At 47.8% G+C, this 27,749-nt stretch overlaps 1 protein-coding gene across 1 annotated transcript in view; it reads left to right on the top strand.

Moving 5' to 3' along the window:
- Positions 1 to 2,126: 2,126 nt before the first annotated feature.
- Positions 2,127 to 27,749, top strand: part of LOC112108924 (excitatory amino acid transporter 5-like) — a gene marked incomplete at its 5' end in the record, with an annotated part of 33,113 nt that continues 7,490 nt past the window's right edge. The window contains 5 exons of the mRNA XM_029912263.1: positions 2,127 to 2,358; positions 9,862 to 9,961; positions 12,819 to 13,052; positions 14,035 to 14,229; positions 20,087 to 20,221. Coding sequence (XP_029768123.1) covers positions 2,127 to 2,358; positions 9,862 to 9,961; positions 12,819 to 13,052; positions 14,035 to 14,229; positions 20,087 to 20,221 — 896 coding nt within the window. The remainder of the gene's footprint in view (positions 2,359 to 9,861; positions 9,962 to 12,818; positions 13,053 to 14,034; positions 14,230 to 20,086; positions 20,222 to 27,749) is intronic.

Here is a 27,749-nt window from a genome sequence, read left to right as displayed (position 1 = left end):
CAGGGGACAAGGAGCGGGGGGGGAGGGTTGGGGGTTCTGAGGGGGGGAAGTGGGAGGGGCAGGGGCGGGGCTAGGGCAGGATGGGGCGGGGCTCCTCCCGTCCTCTTTTTTGCTTGCTGAAATATGGTAACCCTAGGGGAAAAGATCATAAGGTCAATGAGAGAGGAAAGGAAAAAAGCGAGTGAAGCAAAAAGGCAAGAGAGAGAAATGCGAGGGAGACACAGGAAATGCAGGACTGGTGATTGCAAATGAAAGGGGACTGTTGCCCCCTTACTAACACTCAGTGGGGTGTTTTGGTGGCTAGCTCCCAGCACTAAAAGGGGAAGGGTCGATGGGAAGTCAGGAGCCTGAGACTGACAGTCCCCAGGAACAATGGGGAGAGGCCTATGCTCCAGATCAGCCTGATTGACAGGGCGGGCAGGCTAATCAGGGAGTCAGGAGGCCGGGGGGGTCCCGTCCTCCGTGTGAACTGGAATGGCCTGAGTCAGGCAGAGTGGGGCCGAGCTAAGGAGAGAGCAGGGGCCCGAGCTGAGCTGGGGAGCAGAGCTGCAGCCCCAAAGCCAGAGCACAGCCCAGAGAGAGCAGAGCTGCCCTGGGGGCAGAGCTGCAGCAACCAGAGCCAGAGGGGCCAGAGAAGCAGCCCAGGAGCTGGAGGCAGAGCAGCAGCAGCAGCCGTGCTGAGGCCGAGTGGAGCTGGAGCTGGGGCTGGAGCAGTCCGGAGCCGAGTGCGGTGAGCAGCTGGGGAGAGTGAGGGGGACCCTGGGCAGTGGGCCCAGCGCAGGGAGACACCTCAGCCAAGAGGCCCTGCAGGCCAGACTTGGAGGGGATCGTAACCCCGACGGGGCGGGGGCGACGCTGGGAAGAAGGGTCCTGCCACCTAGAGCCCGGAGGTGTGTGGCCACCGCCAGAGCAAGTGTCCAACCCGCAGCGTCTCTGCAGCACAGCCAGGGTCTAACAAGGAGCCTGGGACATGTGAGGAACAGACTGAACTTCCCTGACATGCCAGAGACACTGTTTGTGATGTCCCCTGCCACAGAGCAGGGTGATGTGTTTTCCTTTAACCTTTCCCATTTTTCCTTATTCTTTTTTTAAATTAATTGTTAATTAAACAACTTGTATTTGCTTTAAATTGTATGAAATGATCAGTGGGTCAGGGAGGTGCCCAGTGCAGAGAGAGTACCCCGGAGTGGGAACACCCTAGCCCCTGTCCTGGGTGACCACAGCAGGGTTGGGGGTCGAGACCCCCAGGAATCCTGGGCCCAGCCTTGTCGGGGTTTACGACGACTCTGCTAGACAGGAGAGTGGAAGGGGAGTCCTCAAGGGCAGGGAGGCCTCTGGGTAAAGGAAGTGGGAGCGAGGACTCAGATCCTTTCGCTAGCCCACTTCACCGGGGTAGTGCAGAAGCCAGGAAAGTTCCCCACAATAGCGGGACCATTCCCCTGCTTACACAAAGCAAGGCCGACCCCTCCTAGCTGGGGGCAGTTGTCAGCACAGCCCGAGCTGCCTATCTGAGCGCCCCCTCCCCGTGCAGAGCTGGCTTGAGCCTTAAGGGATGCCCCCCACACGCAGGGCTGGCCTGGGCCCCTCCGGGTGAGGCTGGCACTGCCGCTCACTCCCCCCGAACGTTCCTCCATGCCCCACTAGGGGGCATGCTCCATTTTTTTTTTGCAAATCTGGGCATTTGTCCCGTTTGCTTTCGCTGACGATCAGTTGGCAAGAGCAAATGGGACAAATGCCCAGTTTTGCCAAAAAATAAAATAAAATTGGGACACCAGGGACAGGGCTTAAAATGGACTGTCCCAGCCAAAACAGAACGTATGTTACCCTGCCTATCATGCAGGTAAGTGAGCTGTGCATGTACCTTCACGTGCGTCCTGTACACTGCATCCAGGGATGCTTGGACTGTGATCTGAAGGGAACAAAAACACTTCCCCAGTCTGGTTTCTTGCTTAGGTCACAGCTGGTCTCTTATTTTCAGTGGTAGTACCAGCTGATCTTGATATCACTCTCCCTCTTGCAGAACAAGCTTCCCCCTTGCAGATTTTGGGCTTGAACTGGCTCCAGTCAATGGGAGTGAGCACAAGCCATCCTTTTCTAGTAGGCCGTTAGCTTTTAATTTCATTTAATTGTTGCAGTATCGAACAGTTCTCGTCCCAGTGGTGAAATCTTCAGGCTTTCCAAAGATCCCAGGGAAACCTCTCAGCTTCATTTACTTTGCACCTGACGATGAAAATCCCGAAATCCAAAGGCCTGTGCTTCTTGAGATCACCCCATCTCCGGAAATGACCTACCGGACCCTGCCTGGGACCAGCAATGAAATGAATGTCTTGGGGATTGTTATCTTCTCTGCTACAATAGGTACTTGCCAAATACAGAGTCAGATTTCATGCTACCCACTGATCAAGCATTACTGGGAGGCATTTAATTCTGAAGGTATCATAGCAGCTCCATAGTTAAGGTTGCATTGATTTAAACCTCTGCATTCCTACGTAACAAGGCAGGGTTTCCTCTCCGTGTATTCCCAGTACAAGATGCATTTTCTGAGAAATTATTAATTATTATTTTATTTATTATTGATTAATTCTATTAATATGGGTAATAATGATTGAAAATAGGCTCTTTATTAAGTGTTTTAAATAATTTTGTGACATTTTTGGGCTCTTCTAGGTAACACAGCTTGTCACTCACTAATCATCCAAACTTTTTATATAGTTAAAACTCATTAAAAAGGGGTGACAGGCTACATTTGGAAAAGTTAGGTCGTAAGTAAACACAGTTATCAGAAATCATTACAGGCTACTAATAACGCTCTAGAATTTACACAGCACTTTGTAAACTGTTCAATGCAGGGAGTGTTTCTATTCTGTCTTTGTAACCTAGCAGAGCCAAGCCATCGTAGGCCAGCAAATGAGGGAAGGGAAATTGAGGCTAAATGATGGGTGAACAAGAAAGGAAAGATTCTGGATTGTAAGTGGGGGAGGTGAGGAAGGAAAGATGAGTTGCTGGCAGCAGGAAATTGGAGATTGTTCCAAGCACCAGGGACGCCGTGGTCAAAGATGAAGCTGAAAGTGAAAAGCAGATGAGTGGAGGAGTAAGGAGAGAACAGAACAGGAGGACTTGAGATCAGAGATGTAAGTGGGGGGCAAGACTAGGTAAGGCTCTGAAGGGGAGGGAACTTCATGCGGTAAGGCAGTGGCTCGCAACCTTTCCAGACCACTGTACCCCTTGCAGGAGGCTGATTTCTCTTGCGTACCCCAAATGTCACCTCACTTAAAAACTACTTGCTTACAAAATCTCACATAAAAATACAAAAGTGTCACAGCCACACTGTTACTGGAAAAGTGCTGACTTCCTCATTTTTACCATATAATTCTAAGATAAATCAATTGGAATATAAATATTGGGTACTTGCATTTCAGTGTGTAGTATATAAAGCAATATAAACAAGTCACTGTATGAAATTTTAGTTTCTACTGACATCACTAGGGCTTTTTATGTTGCCTGTTGTAAAACTAGGCAAATATCTAGATGAGTTGATTACTCCCTGGAAGAGCTCTGCACACCCGTAGGGGTGCATGTACCCCTGGTTGAGAACTACTGTGGTAAGGGACAGAAAGCCAATTAAGAGACTTAAAGGGATAGAGGTGATGTGGTCAGCGTAGTGGGAGATAAAGGTGAGTGAAGCACAGGGATGTTTTGAATAGACTGAAGGAGGAGAGGTGAGAAGAGAAGGTAGCAGTGATCCGGGTGAGATCATGGACCAGGGGAAGCAGGGGGGATAGAGGAAATGGTGTATCTGGTTATAATAAAGGGGAAGAACTGACAGGATGTGGCCTAGAGACTGCATATGGGGGTGAAGGCAGGAGAAGTAGACAAAAGAGATGAAGATTACACCAAGGCCATGAAGCTGGGAGGGGGAAGGAGGGTGGAATTGTCATTAGTGGTAGAGAAGGGAGGCAGCAGAGAGGGACCGGCAGGAAGGAAGGTCAATTCAGTGTTGGAATGGAATGATTGTGATGTAGCGACTGGACCTCTGAAAGGAGATGGCAGACTAGATACAGAGGTAGGCGCTCCACACAGACATTCCTTCAAGATTTGAGGAGATGTCCATCGTGGACTCGGTTCTCCCCAGGGTCAGCAGCATTTGCTCACTGTGTGTTTTTTTTATTGTAATTCCTTGTCTTCAGACATTGAGCAAAGCCTTCTGCAAGCAGGTGGGATTTGCCACGTAAGCTGAACATGCATTGGCTTCAGGTAGTTTCCCCTTTGGTTCTTCAGGTAGCATCTTCAATTGACATTGCCTTGCCTTTGGCTGTCCAGAGCTTCATCCTGGGGGCTGCTGTTTCTAAAAATACCCACATTAAACTTGAGGATTACAAATGACACTCATTTGGGCCAGTATCTCAGCCCATCCCACGCCGTTCTGAAGTCGTCACAGTAAAACAGGCCCCTAGAACAGGACAGCAGTTGATATTTTCTAGCTGGCCATATGAGGGAATTTTCTATATGGTGTCACGGACTCACAGATCGTGCCCACTCTTGGCCCCGGGCGGTCCGTGGGGGGTGCCCCTTTCAGTGAGACAGCCCTTCGCGGGGGTCCGCTCTCTCTCGGGGTCAGGCCCCTCCACCTCCTGGAACTGCACCTCTCTGAGCCTTAGCACGTCTGTCTCTCGCCGTGGGCCCCCTCAGGGAGTCCACTCGCTGGTGGACCCCCCGGGGCCTCCACCCCCCCGAAGGGGATGATGCAACCCTGTTCTCTAGCCAGGAGTGACTCTCAGCCAGTGTAAAACAGGAGGGTTTATTGAGCGACTGAACACAGCACAGGAAACCCTCTGATCCTCAGGCCTGGCCTCCCTCAGCACAGCACACCCCAGTCTCTCTGCCTCCAGGTGGGCTCTGCCTGCTCCCCCTCTCCAGCCCAGAGCCACCCTGCTTCCCATCTGAGATCATCGGCCCCAAGCCCCGCCTCTGTCCATTGTCTTCTTTCCAGGTAAACAGGGTCCTCTGGGCCTCCTCTCCTCTCCGCCCCCCCTCTGCCTGGAACTGGCTGGTTAGGTCATGGGGTCCTCTCTTCGCAGCCCATTGTCCTCCCACTGGCCAGAACTGGCTGCGACTCCTGAGCTGGGTCTCCAGTCCTCTGCAACAACAAACTCCCTCTCCCCTCACCTCGTTAAACCATGCCCTCTGCATGCAAACCATGAAAAGATAAGAAAATCCCCCACTTCGTCACATATGGTTCCAACATACATGGCACAGACGTTCTCCCAGGAAGGGATCTAACTGCTCTCTCTCTAGGGCTAGATAGTCACTAGCCCAGGAGTTCTCAAACTGGGGGTCATGACCCCTCGGAGTCACAAGGTGGGTACATGGGGGTCACGAGCCATCAGCTCTGTGAGGCTGACAGCTCCGAGCCCCCATTAAATTAAATTAACCCCCCTCGTTTTTAATTTATGAGGGGGGGGGGTCACACTCAGAGGCTTGCTGTGGGGAAAGGGTCACCAATCCCAAAAGTTTGAAAACCACTGGACTAGCCTTTACTTGGCACATGAGGGCAGCTAATCCAGTGTGCACCCCTCCCCCGTGATCAAGTGGCAGAGAGGAGATGAAGATGGAGGAACCTTGGCTCCACATCCCCCAACTGCCCGCTAGAGCACCTGGCTGAGTGCATTCCCTCCCGCCAGCACAGCAGGGGAATAGCTAACTCCCCTGCCCTCCCCCTCCAAGCAAGGGGACAGCAGAAAGCGCCACTTGCAGGTGGAACTGTTACGTGCCAACCCTTACTCTGGGCTGAGTTGAAGGATCTCAGTCAAGGCCATACCAACTAATTCCTTACTCCTCTGTGGCTTATCTATGAGCTCTCTGGAGTGTCACTTCAATGGCTCAGTGTAACTTACAAATTAAAGCAATTATAATAAATATTTAGATCCTCCTGGGCCATCTTTCAAAGGGCATGTTGAATAGATGCTCAACACGCAGCAGTCCTACCCATTGCCCTCCCTGACTCCCAGCGTGGTGCCCATGGAGGGGAAGGGGGATGAGTTGATGAGTCTTTACTATGTCCCGATAGAGAAGACAAAGGACTACACCTCTGCCAGTGTAGGGCTACCCTTCCTGGTGTACTAAGGTGCTTCTGCAACCTTTCTACCTGGGATGGGGGGTAGACAGTCCCGATGGCCCAGTTGCTACATGTGTTGCCATGGATTTGGTGGCCAAAGGTCTAGTTGGCACCCCTGATGTCATATAAGCCAGCAAGTGTGACTGCAGTACTAGGCCCACAGACAGGTCACGCCGTGCTGAACAGGCCATAGATGCCAAGAAGGATGGTATCGATGGGCTGGGTACCCAGAAAGCCAGAGGAAAGGTGCTCAGTGGATTTAGCTGATACCACAGGACTCTGTTCATATTGGTATCAGGGCACCAAAGGGATCTTAGATCATTAGCTGCCCCTCAGCTGCAGAGCTTGAGATGAGTCTAACACATGTTGACTCTTATGTCTTGATTCTGAAGGCCCTGGAAACCTCTCTCTCCCTCTCGTCTCTGGAGTGATGCTCATTCCTACCCCTTCTTGAGACAATTGGCACATGCATCATACTTGATACCTGGGGTCTTTTGGGTGTCTCAGCCTTGGTGCTCAGGGTGGACTCTCACCCGGGTGCTAGTTGAGAGGGACTGGATGGAGGCCTGAGCCTTAGCTATATCATTGTTCATCATGCGTGAGGAGGCCTTCATAGAGCACTCCAGAAAACTTTAGGCAGGCACCCCGATCCTGCTGTGTCGCTTGGAAAAGAGCCCAGGGAGCAACAGGGGGCTCCAAGCCATCTAGCTACATAGGAATTTTTTTTTAAACATTGGTAAAGCCAATGGGTAAATAAAAAGGGCTGACTACCTAATAACTGCACTAACCAATCACCAGCAACTAACTGCAGTAGGATCACCGAGAAGCAGGCAGGCACTGCAGGCATTCTGTCTCACATATGGGCAGTAAGAAGGAACTGAAAGTCAGATGGCCCTACTCTGTGTGGGGATGGAGGGACACAAGGACAGCGAGGGTGCAGGGTGGCCCTATCAGACACTGCTTCCCAGTAAATCTGATCTCACGCGCCATGGGAACCATGTTGGTAGATACTTGAAGAACTTTTATTTTGTTAAAAGCCAGGAAATTGAGAGTTATGGCTTCCCCAGCAGTCTTGACTCCTGAGTATGACCAACACAGTAGGGTTTGTCATTATGGAATCAAACAAGAATAGGCAATGTCACATGCTATTAGGTAAATACAGTACTAGAGTAGAAATGAGGTGCAATCCCTTTCATTCAAGAAGAGGGATAGTTTAGCCTGTTGCATTATGGGCTGTATTAATCCCACAAAACTAACTTTTGGAGGGTCAGTGCCCCAGGAAATGGATTATTCTGTTATTACCAAATAGGAACAGGAAAGATAGTCCACCTGCCTCTAGAAGTTACTGCCTGGTGGTGGTGAAATAGGCCTACCAGCTCCCTGCCCAAAAGAAGGGGCCAGATCATAGACATCTCTGTAACTTGAAGTCTTTAAACTGTGCTTTGAGGACTTCAGTAACTCAGCCAGAGGTTAGAGATCTATCACAGGAGTGGGTGGGTGAGGTTCTGTGGCTTGCAATGTACAAGGAGATCAGACTAGATGATCACAATGGTCCCTTCTGACCTTAAAGTCTATGAGTCTATCATAAGCCCAGATTGTTAGGGAACGATCACATGACTTCAGGGAGGGTGGGGAGAGGATAGGGAACTAAATAAGTTCAGATAAATTTCACAGCTGTCCAAAGCTTGTTATATCCCTCTCCCCTGTCCAGGGTCTGACTTTCTACTTTGGGTTTGTCTTCACTGCAGTAGTAGCTCAAGGTATAACTCAAGTGTTGTTCCTAAACTGACCCCCAGAAGTTTGTAGCTCAGGAGAAGTGGTAGGGGAATGACACTTCAGTGCTGCCGATGCTGGAGCAAATAATGCAGTGGGGATGCAGCTACTCTGTGCTGCTGATCCAATCACTCTGTGCAGCTTGAGTGTTATTTTGCAGTGTGGCCACTCTCTCTCGAGTGAGGCTAACTGGAGAGGAGGTAACTTGAGTGTAGATAACTCGAGCTAACTTTGCAGTAAAGACATAGCCTTGGATTGCCAGCTCTTTGACGTAGGGAACTGTCCATGACTCTGTATTTGTGTAGTACTTAGCACACTGGGGCCCTGTTCTTGGTTGGTCTCTAGGTCCAACTGTAATAAACATGAATAATAAATTATAATATAAATTGCATGGATGTTTATCTAGACTAGAAATTTGCCTTTTTGGGAGTTTGTCAATTGTTCCTATATTGCAGCCACCATCAACTGAAGGTCTTTGCATGTTAAAAGAACAAGTTAAAAATTACTTACCCAAGTTAGATGTCTTCAAGTCACCAGGGCCTGATGAAATACATCCTAGAATACTCAAGGAGCTAACCAAGGAGATATCTAAGCCATTAGCGATTATCTTTGTAAAGTCATGGAAGACGGGAGAGATTCCAGAGGACTGGAAAGGGGCAAATATAGTGCCCGTCTATGAAAAGGAAAATAAGGACAACCCAGGGAATTGCAGACCAGTCAGCTTAACTTCTGTACCCGGAAAGATAATGGAGCAAATAATTAAGCAATCATTTTGCAAACATCTAGAAGATAATAAGGTGATAAGTAACAGTCAGCGTGGATTTGCCAAGAACAAATCGTGTCAAACCAACCTGATAGCTTTCTTTGACAGAGTAACAAGCCATGTGGATAGGGGGGAAAGCAGTAGACGTGGTATATCTTGACTTTAGTAAAGCTTTTGATACTATCTTGCATGAGCTTCTCAGAAACAAACTAGGGAAATGCAGCCTAGATGGAGCTACTATAAGGTGACTGCATAACTGGTTGGAAAACTGTTCCCAGAGAGTAGTTATCAGTGGTTCACAGTCATGCTGGAAGGGCATAACGAGTGGGGTCCCACAGGGATAAGTTCTGGGTCGGTTCTGCTCAATATCTTCATCAATGATTTAGATAATAGCATAGAGAGTACACTTATAAAGTTTGTGAATGATACCAAGCTGGGAGGGGTTGCAAGTGCTTTGGAGGATAGGATTATAATTCAAAATGACCTAGAGAAACTGGAGAAATGGTCTGAAGTAAATAGGATGAAATTCTATAAGAATAAATGCAAAGTACTCCACTTAGGAAGGAACAATCAGTTTGCACACATACAAAATGGGAAATGACTGCCTAGGAAGGAGTACTGCGGAAAGAGATCTGGGGGTCAGAGTGGACCACAAGCTAAATATGAGTCAACAGTGTAACACTGTTGCAAAAAAGGGAACATCGTTCTGGGATGTATTAGCAGGAGTATTGTAAGCAAGACACGAGAAGTAATTCTTCCGCTCTACTCCACGCTGATTAGGCCTCAGCTGGAGTATTGTGTCCAGGTCTGGGTGCCACATTTCAGGAAAGATGTGGACAAATTGGAGAAAGTCCAGAGAAAAGCAACCAAAATGATTAAAGGTCTAGAAAACATGACTTATGAGGGAAGATTGAAAAAATTGGGTTTGTTTAGTCTGGAAAAGAGAAGACAAAGAGGGGATATAACAGTTTTCAAGTACATAAAAGATTGTTACATGGAGGAGGGAGAAAAATTGTTGTTCTTAACCTCTGAGGATAGGACAAAAAGCAATGGACTTAAATTGCAGTAACGGAGGTTTAGATTGGACATTAGTCCTGCCATAATTGCAGGGGACTGGATTAGATGACCTCTCGAGGTCCCTTCCAGTCCTATGATTCTATGTTCCGTATCAGTGCTGTTTAATAACTCAAGTTAACATGTCTGGTTGCAGGCCTCCTTCTAGGGAAAATGGGTGAGCGTGGAACTCCTTTAGTCAACGTGTGCCAGTGTCTGAACGAAGCAGTTATGAAGATTGTCTCAATGGCAGTTTGGTAAGTAAATAATCCTGATGGACTCGATTTGGATGTTTTCATATCTCACAGTTAAGCCCAGTTTCAGTTCTATTGCTACAAAAAAGAAAAGGTCGAGAACTGTAAGTTCAGGATGTTAAAATATTCCCTCTTCTGCAGTCAACATAAAAGCAAAACATTTGGAAATTCTCAGCAAATGTGCCTATTCATACCTTTACGTCTGAGACTTAATCATTCTCATTGTATAGTCATTCTGATTCCTATTGGGGGTGCAATGGCAGTTCATGTAGACATACCTGAGATAGCTTTAATCTAGATCACTCGATTGCTGGCAGCAGCCAAGCTGCAGCAAGTGTTTGCTTCAATGTGGGCTGTACAAGCCACCCCGAATCCTGGATAAGTACTTGGGGGGCTAGTCCACTTCCCTGCTACCAGTCTGCGAGTTAGCTAGCTCAAAGCAATCACACCCTTTGACGAGAGCAGGGGTCGGCAGCCTTTCAGAAGTGATGTGCCGAGTCTTCATGTATTCACTCTGATTTAAGGTTTCGCGTGCCAGTCATACATTTTAATGTTTTTAGAAGGTTTCTTTCTATACGTCTATAATATATAACTAAACTATTGTTGTATGTAAAGAAAATAAGGTTTTTAAAATGTTTAAGAAGCTTCATTTAAAATTAAATGAAAATGCAGAGCACCCCAGACTGTTGGCCAGGACCCGGGCAGTGTTAGTGCCACTGAAAATCAGCTCGCCTGCTGCCTTCGGCACGCATGCCATAGGTTGCCTACCCCTGGACTAGAATATAGATATGGCCTATGTTACTGGTTTGCATTAACTGTGGTTAGAAAACTCTCAGATGAAACCTTGATATGGCCTCTTGCACTAGAATTCAGCAAACCAGAATGTCTACCCTGTGTGCTGAATGAGGCAGGGAGCGGAGGCAGGGAGGGGAAGTAGTACACAGTCATGTAATCAAAGAGTGCTCAATAGTGCATATGCACAAAGGGCGCCAAATTAAAGTTGCACAGACAACCTTAATTCTGGTATTACCTTAACTTTTGAGTGCTTGCCATTGGCTATGTCTACACTGCCGCAGTAAGTCGACCTACGCTACGCAACTCCAGCTATGTTCGCTTAGCTGGAGTTGACGTACCTTAGATCAAGTTACTGCAGGGTCTACACCGTGGGGGGTCAACTTACCATCGACTTACCTTACTCTTCTCTTCGGGGGCGATCTGCTGTTGATTTGGCGGGTCTTCAGTAGACCCGCTAAATCGACCACTGGTGGATCGATCTCAGAGCGTCAATCCTGGCTGTAGTGTAAATGTAGCTTCCATAATCTTAATGGTCTTTGAACATAGGGGTTTGTGTGTTTATGTTATATAGATATATAGCTTTGTAAACTCTCTCTTGAGCATTGGACTTGTTTTAGAACAATTGTATTGGGCAGATGTATGCTTTCTAAAGCATGCAGTTGCTGACATGCAGCGTTTAAAAGGCTGTGAAACTTCATAAATATACGAAAGGACGTTGAATAACTAACTAATTCTCCTGTTAGCCCTTATAAAACTATTCCAAAACCCCAAACTAGTCTGCACAAGTTGTAGCATTTGCCACTCGTCGTTTTTGGAATGTTGTCCAGACTCTTTGGAATATCGTATTTTAAACCCACAGCTCCCAAATGCCTTGTCCACTTTGCCTCAAACTCTTCTGAAAAACTCTACCCTGGTAAAATATCACCCCAGGAAGTTTCAAGGGACTCGTTTCAGTTTGGTAAAGTTGGGTGGAGAGAGAAAGGAGATCGAAATCTGGCTTCCAGCAATAGAAGGTTTGTTTCAAGCTTCACTAAAGAGTTGAGGCTACTGGTTCTCTGTAGTAAGAAGAGCCTCAGAGTTACATTAGCTAGGAAAAAATAAGAATTAATTCTCATACTTCAGGATATAAATGGATAATGAGCTTGGGTCAAGAGGAGCTCTCATAGACTTTAAGGTCAGAAGGGACCATTGTGATCATCTACTCTGACCTCCTGCATATCACAGGCCACAGAACCTCATCCACCCACTCCTGAAATAGACCCCTAACCTCTGGCTGATACTGAAGTCCTCAAAGCATGATTTAAAGACTTCAAGTTACAGAGAATCCACCCTTTATACTAGTTTTAACCTGCAAGTGACCCATGCCCCATTCTGCAGAAGAAGGCGAAAAATCCCCAGGGTTTCAGCCAATCTGAAGAAATTTTCCCTCCCATCATGACCCCAAATATGGGGATCAGTTAGACCCTGAGCATATGGGCAAGACCCACCGGCCAGACACCTGGGAAATAATTTTCTGTAGTAGCTCAGAGCCCTCCTCATCTAGTGTCCCGTCTCACCACATGGCATAACATTGTGCAGTTGGTTGGATTGCTAATGTGGAATTTTGTACCTTCTTCTGGTTTATACAGCATTTGGCCACACCTGGAGACACTCTAGCACAGTGGTGGGCAACCTGCGGCCCACGGGCCACACGCGGCCTGTCAGGGTAATCGCTGGCAGGCCGCCAGACAATTTGTTTACATTTGCTCACCCAGTGGCCGCGGTTCGCCGTTCCTGGCCAATGGGAGCTGTGGGAAGTGGTGGCCAGCATGTCCCTGTGGCCCACACTGCTTCCCGCAGCTCCCATTGGCCGGGAATGGCGAACCGCAGCCACTGGCACGCAGGTGGCCGTGCAAATGTAAACAAACTGTCCGGCGGCCTACCAGCGATTACCCTGACAGGCCGCATGTGGCCCGCAGGCCGCAGGTTGCCCCCCACTGCTCTAGCAGGACAGGATGGTCTTTTCTGTTATGACATTTGCCATGTTCCTATCCCAATAAACGATTTTTTACTATTCTTATTGCAGGTACTTCCCATTTGGCATTGTGTTTCTCATTGCTGGGAAGATTTTGGAAATGGAGGATCCAGCTGTGATTGGAAAGAAATTGGGACTCTACGCCACAACAGTGGTGACAGGGCTAGTCATCCATGGACTTATTCTCTTGCCTTTGCTTTTCGCACTCATTACCAGGAAAAACCCCTTTGCTTTCATCCGGGGAATACTGCAAGCCCTGCTGATCGCCCTCGCAACATCATCCAGGTATGACAAAGTGGTCTGGTCGTCCTTCGTCACAGACAGTCCATTATTCCAGCTGAGAGGGAAGCTGGTTTCATTATTCAAGTCTAGGCTGTGTATAAATGTTTTCATCCTTGGTTTAGCACAAGGGTTTCCTGAGTAATGTACTAATCACTGGTCCCTCGTGTGCTATTCTTGCAAGGGAAATACTTTAGCAAACTCCTTTCAGCTATTTGAACTATGGGAGAGTTAAGCTACTTCCCCATTGTTTAAAACCCCCCCACCAGAAACAGTCTTTTGAATGAAGCTACAGCAAAAAAACAGGTGAAGTTTGAAACTTGAGATGTGGCTTGGGCCTAGTTCTCAATGAAAACTAGAGCCGCTGCCAGGTTTGAGCAGTGTGGGGGAGAATAACTCAGCGTGGTAAGAAATTACAAGGAAGCCTGGCTCTTTCTGCACGTTCAGTCAGTTCTAAGGATTTTTAGAACCACCATAGAACCACAGCATTATCTATCCCTTTCCTAATGATTTCTAACATGGTTCGCTTTTTTGACTGCTGCGGCACATTGAGTGGATGTTTTCAGAGAACTATCCACGACTTCAAGAGCTCTTTCTTGAGGGGTAACAGCTAATTTAGATCCCATAATTTTATATGTCTAGTTGGGATTATGTTTTCCAATGTGCATTACTTTGCACTTATCAACATTGAATTCCATCGGCCATTTTGTTGTCCAGTCACCTGGTTTGGCGAGATCCCTTTGTAACTCTTCGCAGTCAGCTTTTGTGTTGTCTGCAAACTTTGCCAACTGTCTGTTCACCCCAATTGAGACAGAGAGTTCGGACACTTTCCTTCCACCATTGTTTAAGAGGGAGATGGCAGCTGATGTACAGAATTTTCACTTGGCTTTATGAGCAGATCTGGTGACCTTGTGCCTCCAGCAGCCTTCTTATTAACTGCCTCGATGACACCGACGGCAATGGAGATTGTTATTTCTTTGCAATGCAGCTCAGCAACCCTGCCCATCACCCTGAAATGTCTTCTGGAAAACAATGGGATAGACAGACGGGTGGCACGATTTGTTCTCCCTGTTGGCGCAACCATTAATATGGATGGGACTGCGCTGTACGAGGCAGTCGCTGCAATCTTTATTGCTCAGGTCAACGAGTACGATTTGGACTTGGGACAAATTATAACTATAAGGTAAATACATTTCTTCCCTTATTTACACTAAATCTGTTCTCTTTCTTCCCTATCCAGATCTAAGGACAACGTATCATAACAGCTACCAAATTTCCCACTCAGCGTTGGTCATTCTATTACGTGTTTAAGGTAGCCATGGTTGGACAAAAAGAACAGGAGTACTTGTGGCACCTTAGAGACTAACAAATTTATTAGAGCATAAGCTTTCGTGGGCTACAACCCACTTCTTCGGATGCATATAGAGTGAAACATATATTGAGGAGATATATATACACACATACAGAGAGCATGAACAGGTGGGAGTTGTCTTACCAACTCTGAGAGGCCAATTAAGTAAGAGAAAAAAAACTTTTGAAGTGATAATCAAGATAACTCAGTACAGACAGTTTGATAAGAAGCAAGTGTGAAAATACTTACAAGGGGAGATAGATTCAATGTTTGTAATGGCCATCATGTGCCAGCAATGCCCCTCTGCCATGTACATTGGCCAAACCGGACAGTCTCTACGCAAAAGAATTAATGGACACAAATCTGACATCAGGAATCATAACACTCAAAAACCAGTGGGAGAACACTTTAACCTGTCTGGCCATTCTATGACAGACCTGCGGGTGGCTATCTTAAAACAGAAAAACTTCAAAAACAGACTCCAACGAGAGACTGCTGAGCTGGAATTGATATGCAAACTAGACACAATCAACTCAGGATTAAATAAGGACTGGGAATGGCTGAGCCATTACAAACATTGAATCTATCTCCCCTTGTAAGTATTTTCACACTTGCTTCTTATCAAACTGTCTGTACTGAGCTATCTTGATTATCACTTCAAAAGTTTTTTTCTCTTACTTAATTGGCCTCTCAGAGTTGGTAAGACAACTCCCACCTGTTCATGCTCTCTGTATGTGTGTATATATATCTCCTCAATATATGTTTCACTCTATATGCATCCGAAGAAGTGGGTTGTAGCCCACGAAAGCTTATGCTCTAATAAATTTGTTAGTCTCTAAGGTGCCATAAGTACTCCTGTTCTTTTTGCGGATACAGACTAACATGGCTGCTACTCTGAAACCTGTCATGGTTGGACAGTAGCGTATCATAAGCATAGAAGTGTTTGACTACTTCTTTACCTGTTGCAGTGCCTCTGCCGTTCTGTATACTCTAAGGGCATGTCAACACTACAGATTCTAGAGCAGCATAGCCATGGCATAGCCCCCCCATGTGGATGCAGCCTGCACCGACAGGAGTTTCTCTATTGGGGCTGGTCCACACTGGGGCGGGGGATCGATCTAGGAAACGCAACTTCAGCTACGAGAATAGCATAGCTGAAGTCGACGTTTCCTAGATCGAACTAAGTTTACTTACTGCGGGTCCACGCGGCGCAGGCAAGCTCCCCCGTCGACAGCGCTTCCTCCTCTCGGCGAGCAGGAGTTCCACAGTCGACGGGGGAGTGCTTCTGGGATCGATTTATCGCATCCAGATGAGACGCGATAAATCGATCCCAGAAGATCGATCTCTACCCGCCGAATCGGGCGGGTAGTGTGGACCTACCCTTGGTGTACAAACGCTGTGCGAGGAAGCTGTATCTATACTAGGGGTTTTGTTGGCATAGCTGTGTTTTCACACCCCTGAACACCATAGTTATGTCAACTTAATGTTAAGTATAGATCAGGCGTAAAGCAGTACAATTCCCCTAGCCTGGGGGCAGTTATATTGGTAGAGAAGTGCTTCTACTGGTACAGCCTATTCCCATTCAGGGAGGGGAATAAGCCGGGCTGGTAAACGGCACCTCTGTACCAGTATCACTGTGTCCATGTTGGGGGCTGTACAAGTAGAACTATTTCAGTTTTTTAAAAAAAATCACACCCTAACCAAGACAGTTACACAGAACCACTTGTGTATGTAGACCAGGCCTATGTTTTCATTCAAAAAACTCCTAAAGTGACACAGTGCTATCTTGTCAGTCTGCAGACAGCCTGACAATTCCCTGGAGAATGACGTGAACTACCCCATCCATCTCAATGAAACTGATGATTGTTTTTAAGTATTATCATTAACTATTTCACTGCTGATCAATTTAGCAGAAACACATACGGCCAATGTGCTTATCCTATAATCCCAAATCATGCTTTCATGTTTTATCAGCAGCTAAAAGCCCCAAAGAGTCCCTATCTAGCTGCCAAAACCTGCAGTTCTCCTCTGAAAATGTATACAATACAGGTGTGAATTGCCAATACAAAATTCTGTACCATGTTTACATCGGGACAATTCAGGGCTGAGTAAAATAAACTGAATTTATAGTGAGAGAAACATAAGGAACCCTGTGCTGACTGGATTAGTCGTTATAGTTCAGTTAATAATAACCTCTGTGCAACCTTAGCTCTGCCCCTTGTGTGTGTGTGTGTGTGTGTGTTAGTGAAGAGTCTTTAATTAATGCTCATTTACTATTCTTCTGCAGGACCCTGCCTCATTCAGTGTGTAGGACGAATAGTGCTCAGGGAATGAGGCTGCTGTGCGATATTTCTACTTGGCCTCACTCAATCCTATTTCACTGTCACAGGTCAGGGCAACTGCACCTTGATTGCCACTCCATGGTCCAGCCCAGGGCACCCACCCTCAGGCTTTCACCCCCCCAGCTGGGGCCTCGGGGGGGGGGGGGGGGGGGGGAAGGAGAGACCTGCGTCTCTCCTTTCTGGCCAGTGTATTTCCAGGCTGCACAGTTCCCTGCCTTTACTGTGTATTTCCCAGCACAGACAGGTCGCTCAAGGACACCTGCTTGCTTTTCTCTTCAGAGACAGCTAACTGGTGTAATTGCTCCAGTTTAAGCACCACACAGTTCTTTCTATGGAAGCCTACTTTATTCTTAAGGTAAAAAGCACTACAGAGACCAGAAGCATTACACAACAGCCAAATTGCATAGGACAAAATTTTGTTCTATGCAATTTGGCTTTCTTCTGAGGCCTGCCTATGGCTCAACACTGAAGTATCTGAGCAGCTCACAAACATTCACAAATTCATCTTAACAACCCTGTGAGGTGTGGAGTGTGACAAAGTTCCTCCTCTGCCTTGGTGGGTTCTGCGCTTTCTGGTGGATTTGCTCGCCTCAGATGTTTTCGGCAGTCCTCAGTTTGGCTCCTTTTGTTAGTGGCACAAACCTGCCGTTCACTCAGCTAACCTCATCACTGGCCAGCATGGGGAAAAGGAGAACAATCCCCCGCAGTCTCTGCTGGCCCACCTAATGGGTCGGGGGCCAGGCCAGAGACCTTCCCCTGGTGGGACCCACAGTCCAGATCAACTCCTCTTATATCAAATAGGGAGTTGGGGGGATGGGGGGAACCCAGACCCGCCCTCTACTCCGGGTTCCAGCCCAGGGCCCTGTGGATTGCAGCTGTCTTTAGTGTCTCCTGTAACAGCTGCGTGACAGCTACAACACCCTGGGCTACTTCCCCATGGCCTCCTCCCAACACCTTCTTTGTCCTCACCACCGGATCTTCCTCCTGATGTCTCATAACGCTTGTACTTCTCAGTCCTCCAGCAGTACGCCTACTCACTCTCAGCTCCTCGCACGCCCCTCACTGACTGCAATGAGGTCCTTTTTAAACCAGGTGCCCTGATTAGCCTGCCTGTCTCAATGGATTCTAGCAGCCTCTTAATTGGCTCCAGGTGTCCTAATTAGCCTGCCTGCCTTAATTGGTTCCAGCAAGTTCCTGATTGTTCTGGAACCGCCCCTGTTACCTTACCCAGGGAAAAGGGACCTGCTTAATCTGAGGCTTATATATCTGCCTTCCATCACTCTCCTGTAGCTATTTGGTCCGACCCTGTCACAGGAGCTATTATCTTAGGGCTGGTCTACACTGAGGGGGGATCGATCCAAGATACGCAACTTCAGCTACGCGAATAGCATAGCTGAAGTCGAAGTATCTTGGATCGAATTACCTGGGGTCCAGATGGCGCGGGATCGACGGCCGCGGCTCCCCCGTCGACTGCGCTGCCGCCGCTCGCTCCGGTGGAGTTTCGGAGTCGACGGTGAGCGCGTTCGGGGATCAATATATCGCGTCTTAACGAGACGCGATATATCGATCCCAGATAAATCGATTGCTACCCGCCGATACATTTTTTCAAAAGTGTCCACTAATTCTGAGTGCAGCGGCCCTGTTGAGACACCAGGAGTCTGAAGCTGGGCCCTCAGAAACTGGGGAACACAAAATTAGAACCTTCATAGAATATCAGGATTGGAAGGGACCTCAGGAGGTCATCTAGTCCTACCCCCTGCTCAAAGCAGGACCAATTCCCAACTAAATCATCCCAGCCAGGGCTTTGTCAAGCCGGGCCTTAAAAACCTCCAAGGAACGAGACTCCACCACCTCCCTAGGTAACGCATTCCAGTGCTTCACCACCCTCCTAGTGAAATAGTGTTTCCTAATATCCAACCTAGATGTGAAATAGTGTTTCCTAATATCCAACCTAGATGTCCCCCACTGCAACTTGAGACCATTGCTCCTTGTTTGGTCATCTGTCACCACTGAGAACAGCCGAGCACCATCCTCTTTGGAACCCCCCTTCAGGTAGTTGAAAGCAGCTATCAAATCCCCCCTCATTCTTCTCTTCTGGAGACTAAACAATCCCAGTTCCCTCAGCCTCTCCTCATAAGTCATGTGCTCCAGACCCCTAATCATTTTTGTTGCCCTCCGCTGGACTCTTTCCAATATTTCCACATCCTTCTTGTAGTGTGGGGCCCAAAACTGGACACAGTACTCCAGATGAGGCCTCACCAATGTCGAATAAAGGGGAACGATCACGTTCCTCGATCTGCTGGCAATGCCCCTACTTATATAGCCCAACCTTCTTTGAAAATTTTTGGCCAACGTCCCTCAGGCTGTTTGTGGCAGAGCAAGGGCTAGAACTCAGTTCTCTTGTGTCTCCGCCCACAAGAACATCCTTCTTCCACCTGCAGAATGTTGCCACATTTGCTACACCCCATCCTGCTACTGCTGTGAAAGACACACCGAACTCATTCACTCCATAACTGCCTCATTCACTGCCCCAGCAGTACAGTAAGTGAGGTTAGACTCTTCTGGAAAAGATTTCAGAACTCATTCTAGCTAGCAACGGACAACCTGAGAAACATGACAGCAAGAGAAGAGGCTTCTCTTTTATCGACAAGGGGGATTCACAATCAGCCTTATAATGAGACCATGGTTGCAACCTTAGCTGTACAGAGGCTGTCACCTCTCCATAATTACATATCCTTCTGCTCCACAAATGCAGGCTTCTACTGCTTCAGCTGAAGCTAAAGTGTTGTTTGCGGTCACCTATGGATGGACAGAGGGACACATTCTCTCTCTCTCTCGCTTTCTCACTGCCACTGAAGTCAATAGCAAGAAATTCCTGTTGACTTCAGTGGAAGCAGGACAGGGCCTAAAGCTATCCGCCACAAAAATCTGTATTAAAACTTTGCTTAATTACAAGCAATCTTCTTCCAATCTAGCCTGCACATACATTTTCAAGGAACCTTTGCTATATGGAAAGTTTGCAGGGGTCGGAACAAGCCACTAGGTGCACAGAAACATCAGACATACGTTGAAATATTTCTGTAATCTACAATGGTGGCTCACTGGTTGAGACAGGAAGATAAATCGGGGGGCACACTGAGGCTTAATACCGAGGGGCTTATGAGTGAGTGTTCCCCAGCTAGCCAACAGCGCTTGCCAGGGCGATGTGAAAGCCCAGGAGGGGGTGAGGCTAGGTAATGAATGCACAGATCTTTCATTGGAAGAGTTGACGTTTAATTTGCCATACAATCAAAGCCATTAAGAGCCTTCCAAGTGCCAAAGGTTCTGTGGCCTTTCTATTTCTGCAGCATAACAGCGACAGCAGCAAGCATAGGTGCAGCGGGAATCCCCCAATCAGGACTCGTTACAATGGTCATTGTACTAACCTCTGTTGGCCTTCCCACTGATGACATCACACTGATCATTGCAGTTGACTGGGCTTTGTAAGTATTTTTTTTTTCCATATCCTATGTTGTTGCTTTTAGTCTTCAGGACAGTGACGCCTGAGTATTCTGACTATACAAATGTAGCTACAGTAGTTCTAATAGATGTGACTGGAGTCTAAGGGGATACAGAACAAGGCATGGAACCAGGAACTCTGCATTGTATTCTTGTCTCTGCCACGGACTTCTTGGGACACCCTGAGGAAATCACTGAAGCACAGTTTTCTTAAGTGGCTAGTGATTTATGGGGCCAAAATTTTGTATACCCAGCTTGGGCCTGATTTTAGAAGTTCCATGGACTTTGGTAGGAATCATGGGTGTTCAGTCCTGATGAAAGTCAGGCACCAGGCTCAGTGCCCAATTCTGAAAATGTGGCCTATGTATCTCTTTTAATGCAGGTTGTGATCCATTTGGTGATGGCATATGATGGGCTCTCCAGACCTTCCCTAGAGCCCTCAAATAGAACGCAGAGGAAATCTTCCTTCCTAAAACAGTCTGACCCATGTAGGTACGTTCTCAAGACTCGCCTGAGGTTGAGAACATGCCAAATTCTCTCCTTCCTAGTGTGGGGACAGGAACGAGGGAGAGAAAATTCCTTGGTTTGAGTGGAAGGGACAAAACTAGGAGGAGAACAGAGCATGACCTTGTTGCTGTGGAACATCAGCTGGGCGGGGCTGCTAGTTCCCTTATTCACCAGAAATACCTCCTTAAGTGTGAGGAACTGGAGGTCAGAGCAGGACAAGGGTACGAAGGAGGGATCACTTGGCTTTTGAATACCAAGTTAAAACCGCAAAGGGCCACCAGAAACCTGATGGTGGGAATGAAGGGAGGAAAGAGACTATCCTAAGAAATTTGGACACTAGGCCCATAAGCGACTAAGAGCAGAGGCGTGAACTTTTATGGAACTAGGTGCCAACCCCTCAGTAAACGGTACGTGTAAGAAATGCTCACTGAAATTTTGGCTGTCCTAGCTGAGGTCCCCCTACTGCTACACCATACCAGGGATGGACTGTCCTGGTAGCACGCAAAGGAGGTACTCTCCTTATGAGATTGAGGCACTGTCCGAGTCATCCTGTCAGAGGTGCTCCGCTCTGTTACTGATCATACATACAGAGGCACCTAGAGCTCCCAGGTCTGGATGTACCGCTAGCCCTTTCTGAAGAATGTCTAGGCAGGTAGAGGGAGGGTGTTGAGCCCATCTGGACAATCTCAGCTCACTGAGCTATGTCTTTCACTGCCATACTGGGATGTGAGGAAGAGAGGACCCTGGGGAGAGCTGCCTTTTTTAGTTCCTTCACATAAAAGGTAGCAGGAGAAACCAGACAGAAGTTCCCACAGACTAGCGACCCATTATGAGCAAGAGCCTACAGTGCTAGGTGTTCCTGTAACTAGTAATACCACCAGCTGTGGTACCGCTGGCACATGGCCTTTCCTTTCGATGGGAACAGGTCCATGGTACGAGTCCCCTGCTGGCCAGTTAAGTCAAAAATTTCCTCCTGTAGAGACATCTAATGGAATACTTTTGACCTGCAAGCCAGCCTACCTGGCCGTTTAGGTGGTTTGTGTTGTACAGGGTTTTCCTCAACAGCAGATTCTTTTCCATCCAGTTGAACAGAAGTGTGCTTTCCTTGAGCAGTATTGGGTTCAGATAGGCACTGCTATGTTGTGTGTGGTTATCAGCACATTTCCCCCGGTATGTCTTGCAGAGCTCTAGGAGCACCAGTCTGACTGCCCTGGTCTGAGGATGTTTACACCAAAGCTCTTCCCCCTCCTAACCGCTGCCCTGTAGCACTAGGATGGCCGTGTGTACAGCCTAGCCCAGCCCAGCATTCGTGTATCGGTTGCGATGCAGAGTCCCGAGTTAGTGCAGAGATACGCTCTCTCTCCGCTTGTGCTGGCTCTGCCGCCAACACAGATAACTTCACACCTTTGGCAACCTTCACTGGGGCCTCCGGATTGTTGGAAGGCCCTCGACTGACGCTATGTCCATCTGACGGTCACGGGGGTTATGGTTCTGGGATGCAATCCAGACCAGTGAGGTGGTGTGCCACCACTTGCCCTGCAACCATGGGTACCTTATAATACTGTGCTGCTGTAGCTCCCAGCCTGGGCCTCTCACAGCCAGCGACCAGCATGCAGGTCACACGCTTAGTGTGTGTGCGCTGCACAGCCCTGGACCAGCAGCTCTGACTCCCAGCAGCTTGTCTACAGCCCCACCCACCACCGGCAGCACAGCAGAGCTCAGCGGCTTCCTGCCTGCTCACTCCACATGGCTGCCGGCCCCTCCCTGCAGCCCCTGGGCCGGGTGGGTCGGGTCGGTGTCCACGCCGCTGCTCCCTGTGGCCAATAGGAAGCTGCGGGGGCAGTGCCTCAGGGTAGCAGCGCGCAGAGGCGCCGCCCCCCCCCAGCCCGGCCCGCCTCACCTAGGAGCCCCAGGTAAGCGCCACATCCCCCTCCCAGAATCTGCACCCCCCACCCCTTTCCATCTCCAAACTCCGTCTCAGAGCCTGCACCCCCTCCCTCCGCATCCCCTCCCATTCCCAAACTCCCTCCCAGAGCCTGCACCCCTCACCCCTTCCTGCATCCCCACCCCCTGCCCCAGCCCGGAGCCTGCACCCAGCACCCAAACTCCATCCCAGAGCCTGCACCCCCAGACCTCCTCCCCCACCCAAACTCCCTCCAAGAGTCCAACCTCTCACCCCTTTTGCACCCAAACTCCCTCCCAGAGCCTGTACCCTGCATCCCTCCTGCCCCCCAATCCCCTGCCCCAGCCCAGGGCCTGCACCCCAGACCTCATCCCCCAACCCAAACTCCCTCCCAGAGCCTTAGGCAGGTGGGTGCGGAATTTGGGGGGGGGCCCCTCTGGGCACCACCAAAATTTCTACAGACCTGCCGCCCCGTCTTCTTGTCATTTACCATTAGGCTCCGTGTAGGGTGACCAGACAGCAAGTGTGAAAAATCGGGACGGGGTGGGGGGGTAATAGGAGCCTATATAAGAAAAAGACCCAAAAATTGGGACTGTCCCTATAAAATCGGGACATCTGGTCACCCTAGCTCTGTGATTCGAATACTGCAGAATCTCTGGGACTGCCTGTGTAAGTCTATAATTAACTATAACAACTTCAGAAAAAAACCTGGGCATCATTGTAAGACACCTCAATGAAGATCTCTGCACAGCGTGAAGCTTTCAGATCAGATGACCACTTTGATAGGGATGTCCTACAGTCATTGTTTAACCTAGCATCCACCTCCAAGCAAACAGGCAGCTGTTCTCCACAAAGAGTGGAGAATTATTCAGAGAACGACTGGTTGCTTACCTTACAGTAACTGATTCTTCCAGATGTTTTGTCCACATGGATTCCGGGCTCCCAGAGCTGGTAGCTACGCTCCTCATGGAGCACTGGAAGAGCTCTCTCCCAGCGCTCTGCCACGACCACACAAGCCACATTAAAGCGCTGCCACAGCAGCGCTTTAGCTTTGCCAGTGTAGACTAGCCCTTAGCCTCCTCTATGACAGGCATTCTTGAAAATCTTGAGGTATCATTAGAGGTCGTTTTGGAACAAATTGATAAATTAAACAGCAATAAGTCACCAGGACCAGATGGTATTCACCCAAGAATAGCAAATGTGAAATTGCAGAACTACTAACTGTAGTCTGTAACCTATCATTTAAATCAGCTTCTGTACCAGATGACTGGAGGATAGCTAATGTGACGCCAATTTTTAAAAAGGGCTCCAGCGGTGATCCCAGCAATTACAGGCCTGTAAGCCTGACTTCAGTACTGGGCAAACTAGTTGAAACTATAATAAAAAACAATATTGTCAAACATATAGATGAACATAATTTGTTGAGGAAAAGTCAACATGGTTTTAGTAAAGGGAAATCATGCCTCACCAATCTATTAGAATTCTTTGAGGGGGTCAACAAGCATGTGGACCAAGGGGATCCAGTGGATATAGTGTACTTAGATTTTCAGAAAGCCTTTGACAAGGTCCCTCACCAAAGCCTCCTACGCAAAGTAAGCTGCCACGGGATAAGAGGGAAGGTTCTCTCATGGATTGGTAACTGGCTAAACGATAGGAAACAAAGGGTAGGAATAAATGGTCAGTTTTCAGAATGAAGAGCGGTAAATAGTGGTGTCCCCCAGGAGTCTGTACTGGGCCCAGTCCTATTCAACATATTCATAAACAATCTGGAAAAAGGAGTAAACAGTGAGGTGGCAAAATTTGCAGATGATACAAAACTACTAAAGATAGTTAAGTCCCAGGCGGACTGCGAAGAGCTCCAAAAGGATCTCACAAAACTGGGTGATGGGGCAACAAAATGGCAGATGAAATTTAATGTTGGTAAATGCAAAATAATGCACATTGGAAAGCATAATCCTAACTATACATATAGAATGATGGGGTCTAAATTAGCTGTTACCACTCTAAAAAGAGATCTTGGAGTCATTGTGGATAGTTCTCTGAAAACATCCACTCAATGTGCAGCGGAAGTCAAAAAAGTGAACAGATGTTGGGAATCATTAAGAAAGAGATAGATAATAAGACAGAAAATATATTGCCTCTAAATAAATCCATGGTACGCCCACATCTTGAATACTGTGTGCAGATGTGGTTGTCCCAGCTCAAAAAAGATATATTGGAATTGGAAAGGGTTCAGAAAAGGGCAAAAAAAATGATTAGGGGTATGGAACGGCTTCCGTATGAGGAGAGATTAATAAGATGGGGACTTTTCAGCTTGGAAAAGAGACAACAAGGGGGGATATGATTCAGGTCTATAAAATCATGACTGGTGTAGAGAAAGTAGATAAGGACGTGTTGTTTACTACATCTCATAACACAAGAACTAGGGGTCACCAAATGAAATTAATAGGCAGGCTTAAAATAAATAAAAGGAAGTATTTCTTCACACAACGCACAGTCAACCTTCGCCAGAGGATGTTGTGAAGGCCAAGACCACAAGAGGGTTCAAAAAAAGAACTAAATAAATTCATGAAGGATAGGTCCAACAATAGCTATTAGCCAGGATAAGCTAGGGAATGGTTTCCCTAGCCTCTGTTTGCCAGAAGCTGGGAATGAGCGACAGACAGGTGATGGATCACTTGGTGATTCCCTGTTCTGTTCATTCCCTCTGGGGCACCTGGCATTGGCCACTGTCGGAAGACAGGATACTGGGCTAGATAGACCTTTGGTCTGACCCAGTAGGGCCATTCTTATGTTCTTATCTCTTCCTTAGGCCATGTCTACACTAAAAAAAATTATGTTGACTTAAGTTACATTGGCATACAGCAACCGCGGTTATTACATCGCTTGTACTTGTGCGCACTATGCTCCTTGTGTCAGCACACACCTCCTCACCAGGAGCGCTGGTATCGATGCCGAGTGCAGGGCACTGTGGCTCAGTGTTCCACTGTGCAACTTGCCACCAGGCGACACAGGATGTTTTGGGAAGTTTTTGCAATGCCTCATGAAGCAGAAACGAGTTGCACAGGTGTGACTAGGAGCATGGGGTCAACTTCTCATAATGAAGTGTTCTCCATCCCGTAATTTCATCTGCATCCCGTAATATTTCACACCTCTTCAAAATCCCCATAAACCCATGTATCCCGCCTCACTGGCCGCTATCTCTGACAAACACGTGGAGCTTGCACAGCTCCGCGTTATTGTCATGAGCGTTGCAAGCACAGGGTGCCTAATCTTGCAGTACACCTCTACCCCGATAGAATGCTGTCCTCAGGAGCCAAAAATCTTCACTATAGGTGAAACCGCGTTATATCGAACTTGCTTTGATCCGCCGGAGTGCGCAGCCCCGCCCCCCCAGAGCGCTGCTTTACCGCGTTATAGCTGAATTCGTGTTATATCGGGTCGCGTTATATTGGGGTAGAGGTGTATTTGCAGAGCCCCAAGAGGAGCTGTGGGGAACATGACATTTCCTTGAAGGCTAGATCACTGTGGGACATAGATAGAAACAAGTCAAGGTTGTTGGTGGCATTCACAGAGCAGCTGCAGATGGTGGAGCACTACTTCTGGGCCTGAGAAACAAGCACTGACTGGTAGAATCACATTGTTGTGCAGGTTTGGGATGACGAGCAGTAGCTGCAGAATTTTTGGATACACAAAGCCACATTCCCAGATCTGTCCGCCAAACTTGCCCCAGTCCGCCAGCGCAGGGACACCAAAATGAGAGCTGCACTGGACAGTGAAGAAGTGAGTGGTGATTGCACTGTGGAAATTTGCAATGCCAAATTGCTACCGGTCAGTGGGAAATCATCTTGGAGTTGGGAAATGCACCATGGAGGCCACTGTCATGCAAGTGTGCAAGGCCATTACACACCACCTGCTATGCAGGACTCTGGGCAATATGCAGGACACAGTGGATGGTTCTGCAGCAATAGGCTTCCTGAACTTCGGAGGGTCAATAGATGGCATGCACATCCCTATTTTAACACCAGACCACCTTGCCACAGAGTACATTACGGTAATTCAAGTGCTGGTGGATCATCGGGGATGCTTTACTGACATCAATGTGGGCGGGACAGGGAAGATGCATGCTGCGGGTATCTTTAAGAACACAGGACTGTTCAAAAAGCTGCAAGTAGGGACTTTCTTTCCCAACCAGCAGATTACCATTGGGAATGTTGAAATCACAATATCCTGGGAGACCCAGCCTACCCCTTGCTCCCACGGCTCATGAATCCATACACTGGCCACCTTGACAGCACCAAGGAATGCTTCAAATATCAGCTCAGCAGGTGCAGAACAACAGTTGAATGAGCCTTTGGGTCACTGGCGTTGTTTACTTACAACATTGGACCTCAGTGAAAGAAAGATCCCAATGGTGATAGCTGCCTGCTGTGTCCTGCATATCATCTGTGAATCAAAAGGGGAAAGTTTCCACCGGGGTGGAGCTGGAGCTGCTGAATTTGAACAGCCGAACAGAAGGGCTATTAGAAGGGTTCAGTACAGAGCTACGTAGCTCAGGAAGACTTTGAAAGAACATTTAATAGTGAGCCAGAACGGTGTGTGTTGCTGCGGTGTACTCTACCTGGCCTTGCTCTTTTGCAGCCTGGTACGATTCTTGTGGTGATTGTGTGTGTGTAGAAATAGAACATTGCCGATGCACCTATTAATATAGTCTTGAACGAGGTTATGGTTTCTGTGACAAAATGAAGTAACAGGAAATTGGTGCTTGTCAGATGTGCTCAGCACCAGACAGCACATGCTGTGAACTAATAAAGATGAATTTTGTTCCAAAAATGGATTTTTATTCTGTAACATGAACCAGGCAATTACAAAACCTTTTGAAACTTAATAAATGAAGGGAACAGAACTTATGAAGGGGAAAGAACATAACATTTCCATTTCAGGTACACATACACCAACCATGGCTTTCACAGGTCAGTCTACGTGTAGTTGTGATTGTCTTTCACGTCCCTTGGGGTGGAGTGGTAGGGGCAGTGCAGCGACCTACGTTCCCTGTAAAAAGAACAGGAGTACTTGTGGCACCTTAGAGACTAACAAATTTA

The sequence above is a fragment of the Terrapene carolina genome, unplaced genomic scaffold, assembly GCF_002925995.2.
Source record: "Terrapene carolina triunguis isolate 2854851 unplaced genomic scaffold, T_m_triunguis-2.0 Scaffold194, whole genome shotgun sequence".
NCBI lineage: Eukaryota > Metazoa > Chordata > Testudines > Emydidae > Terrapene > Terrapene triunguis.
This window is presented reverse-complemented; position numbering and strand designations above follow the sequence as displayed.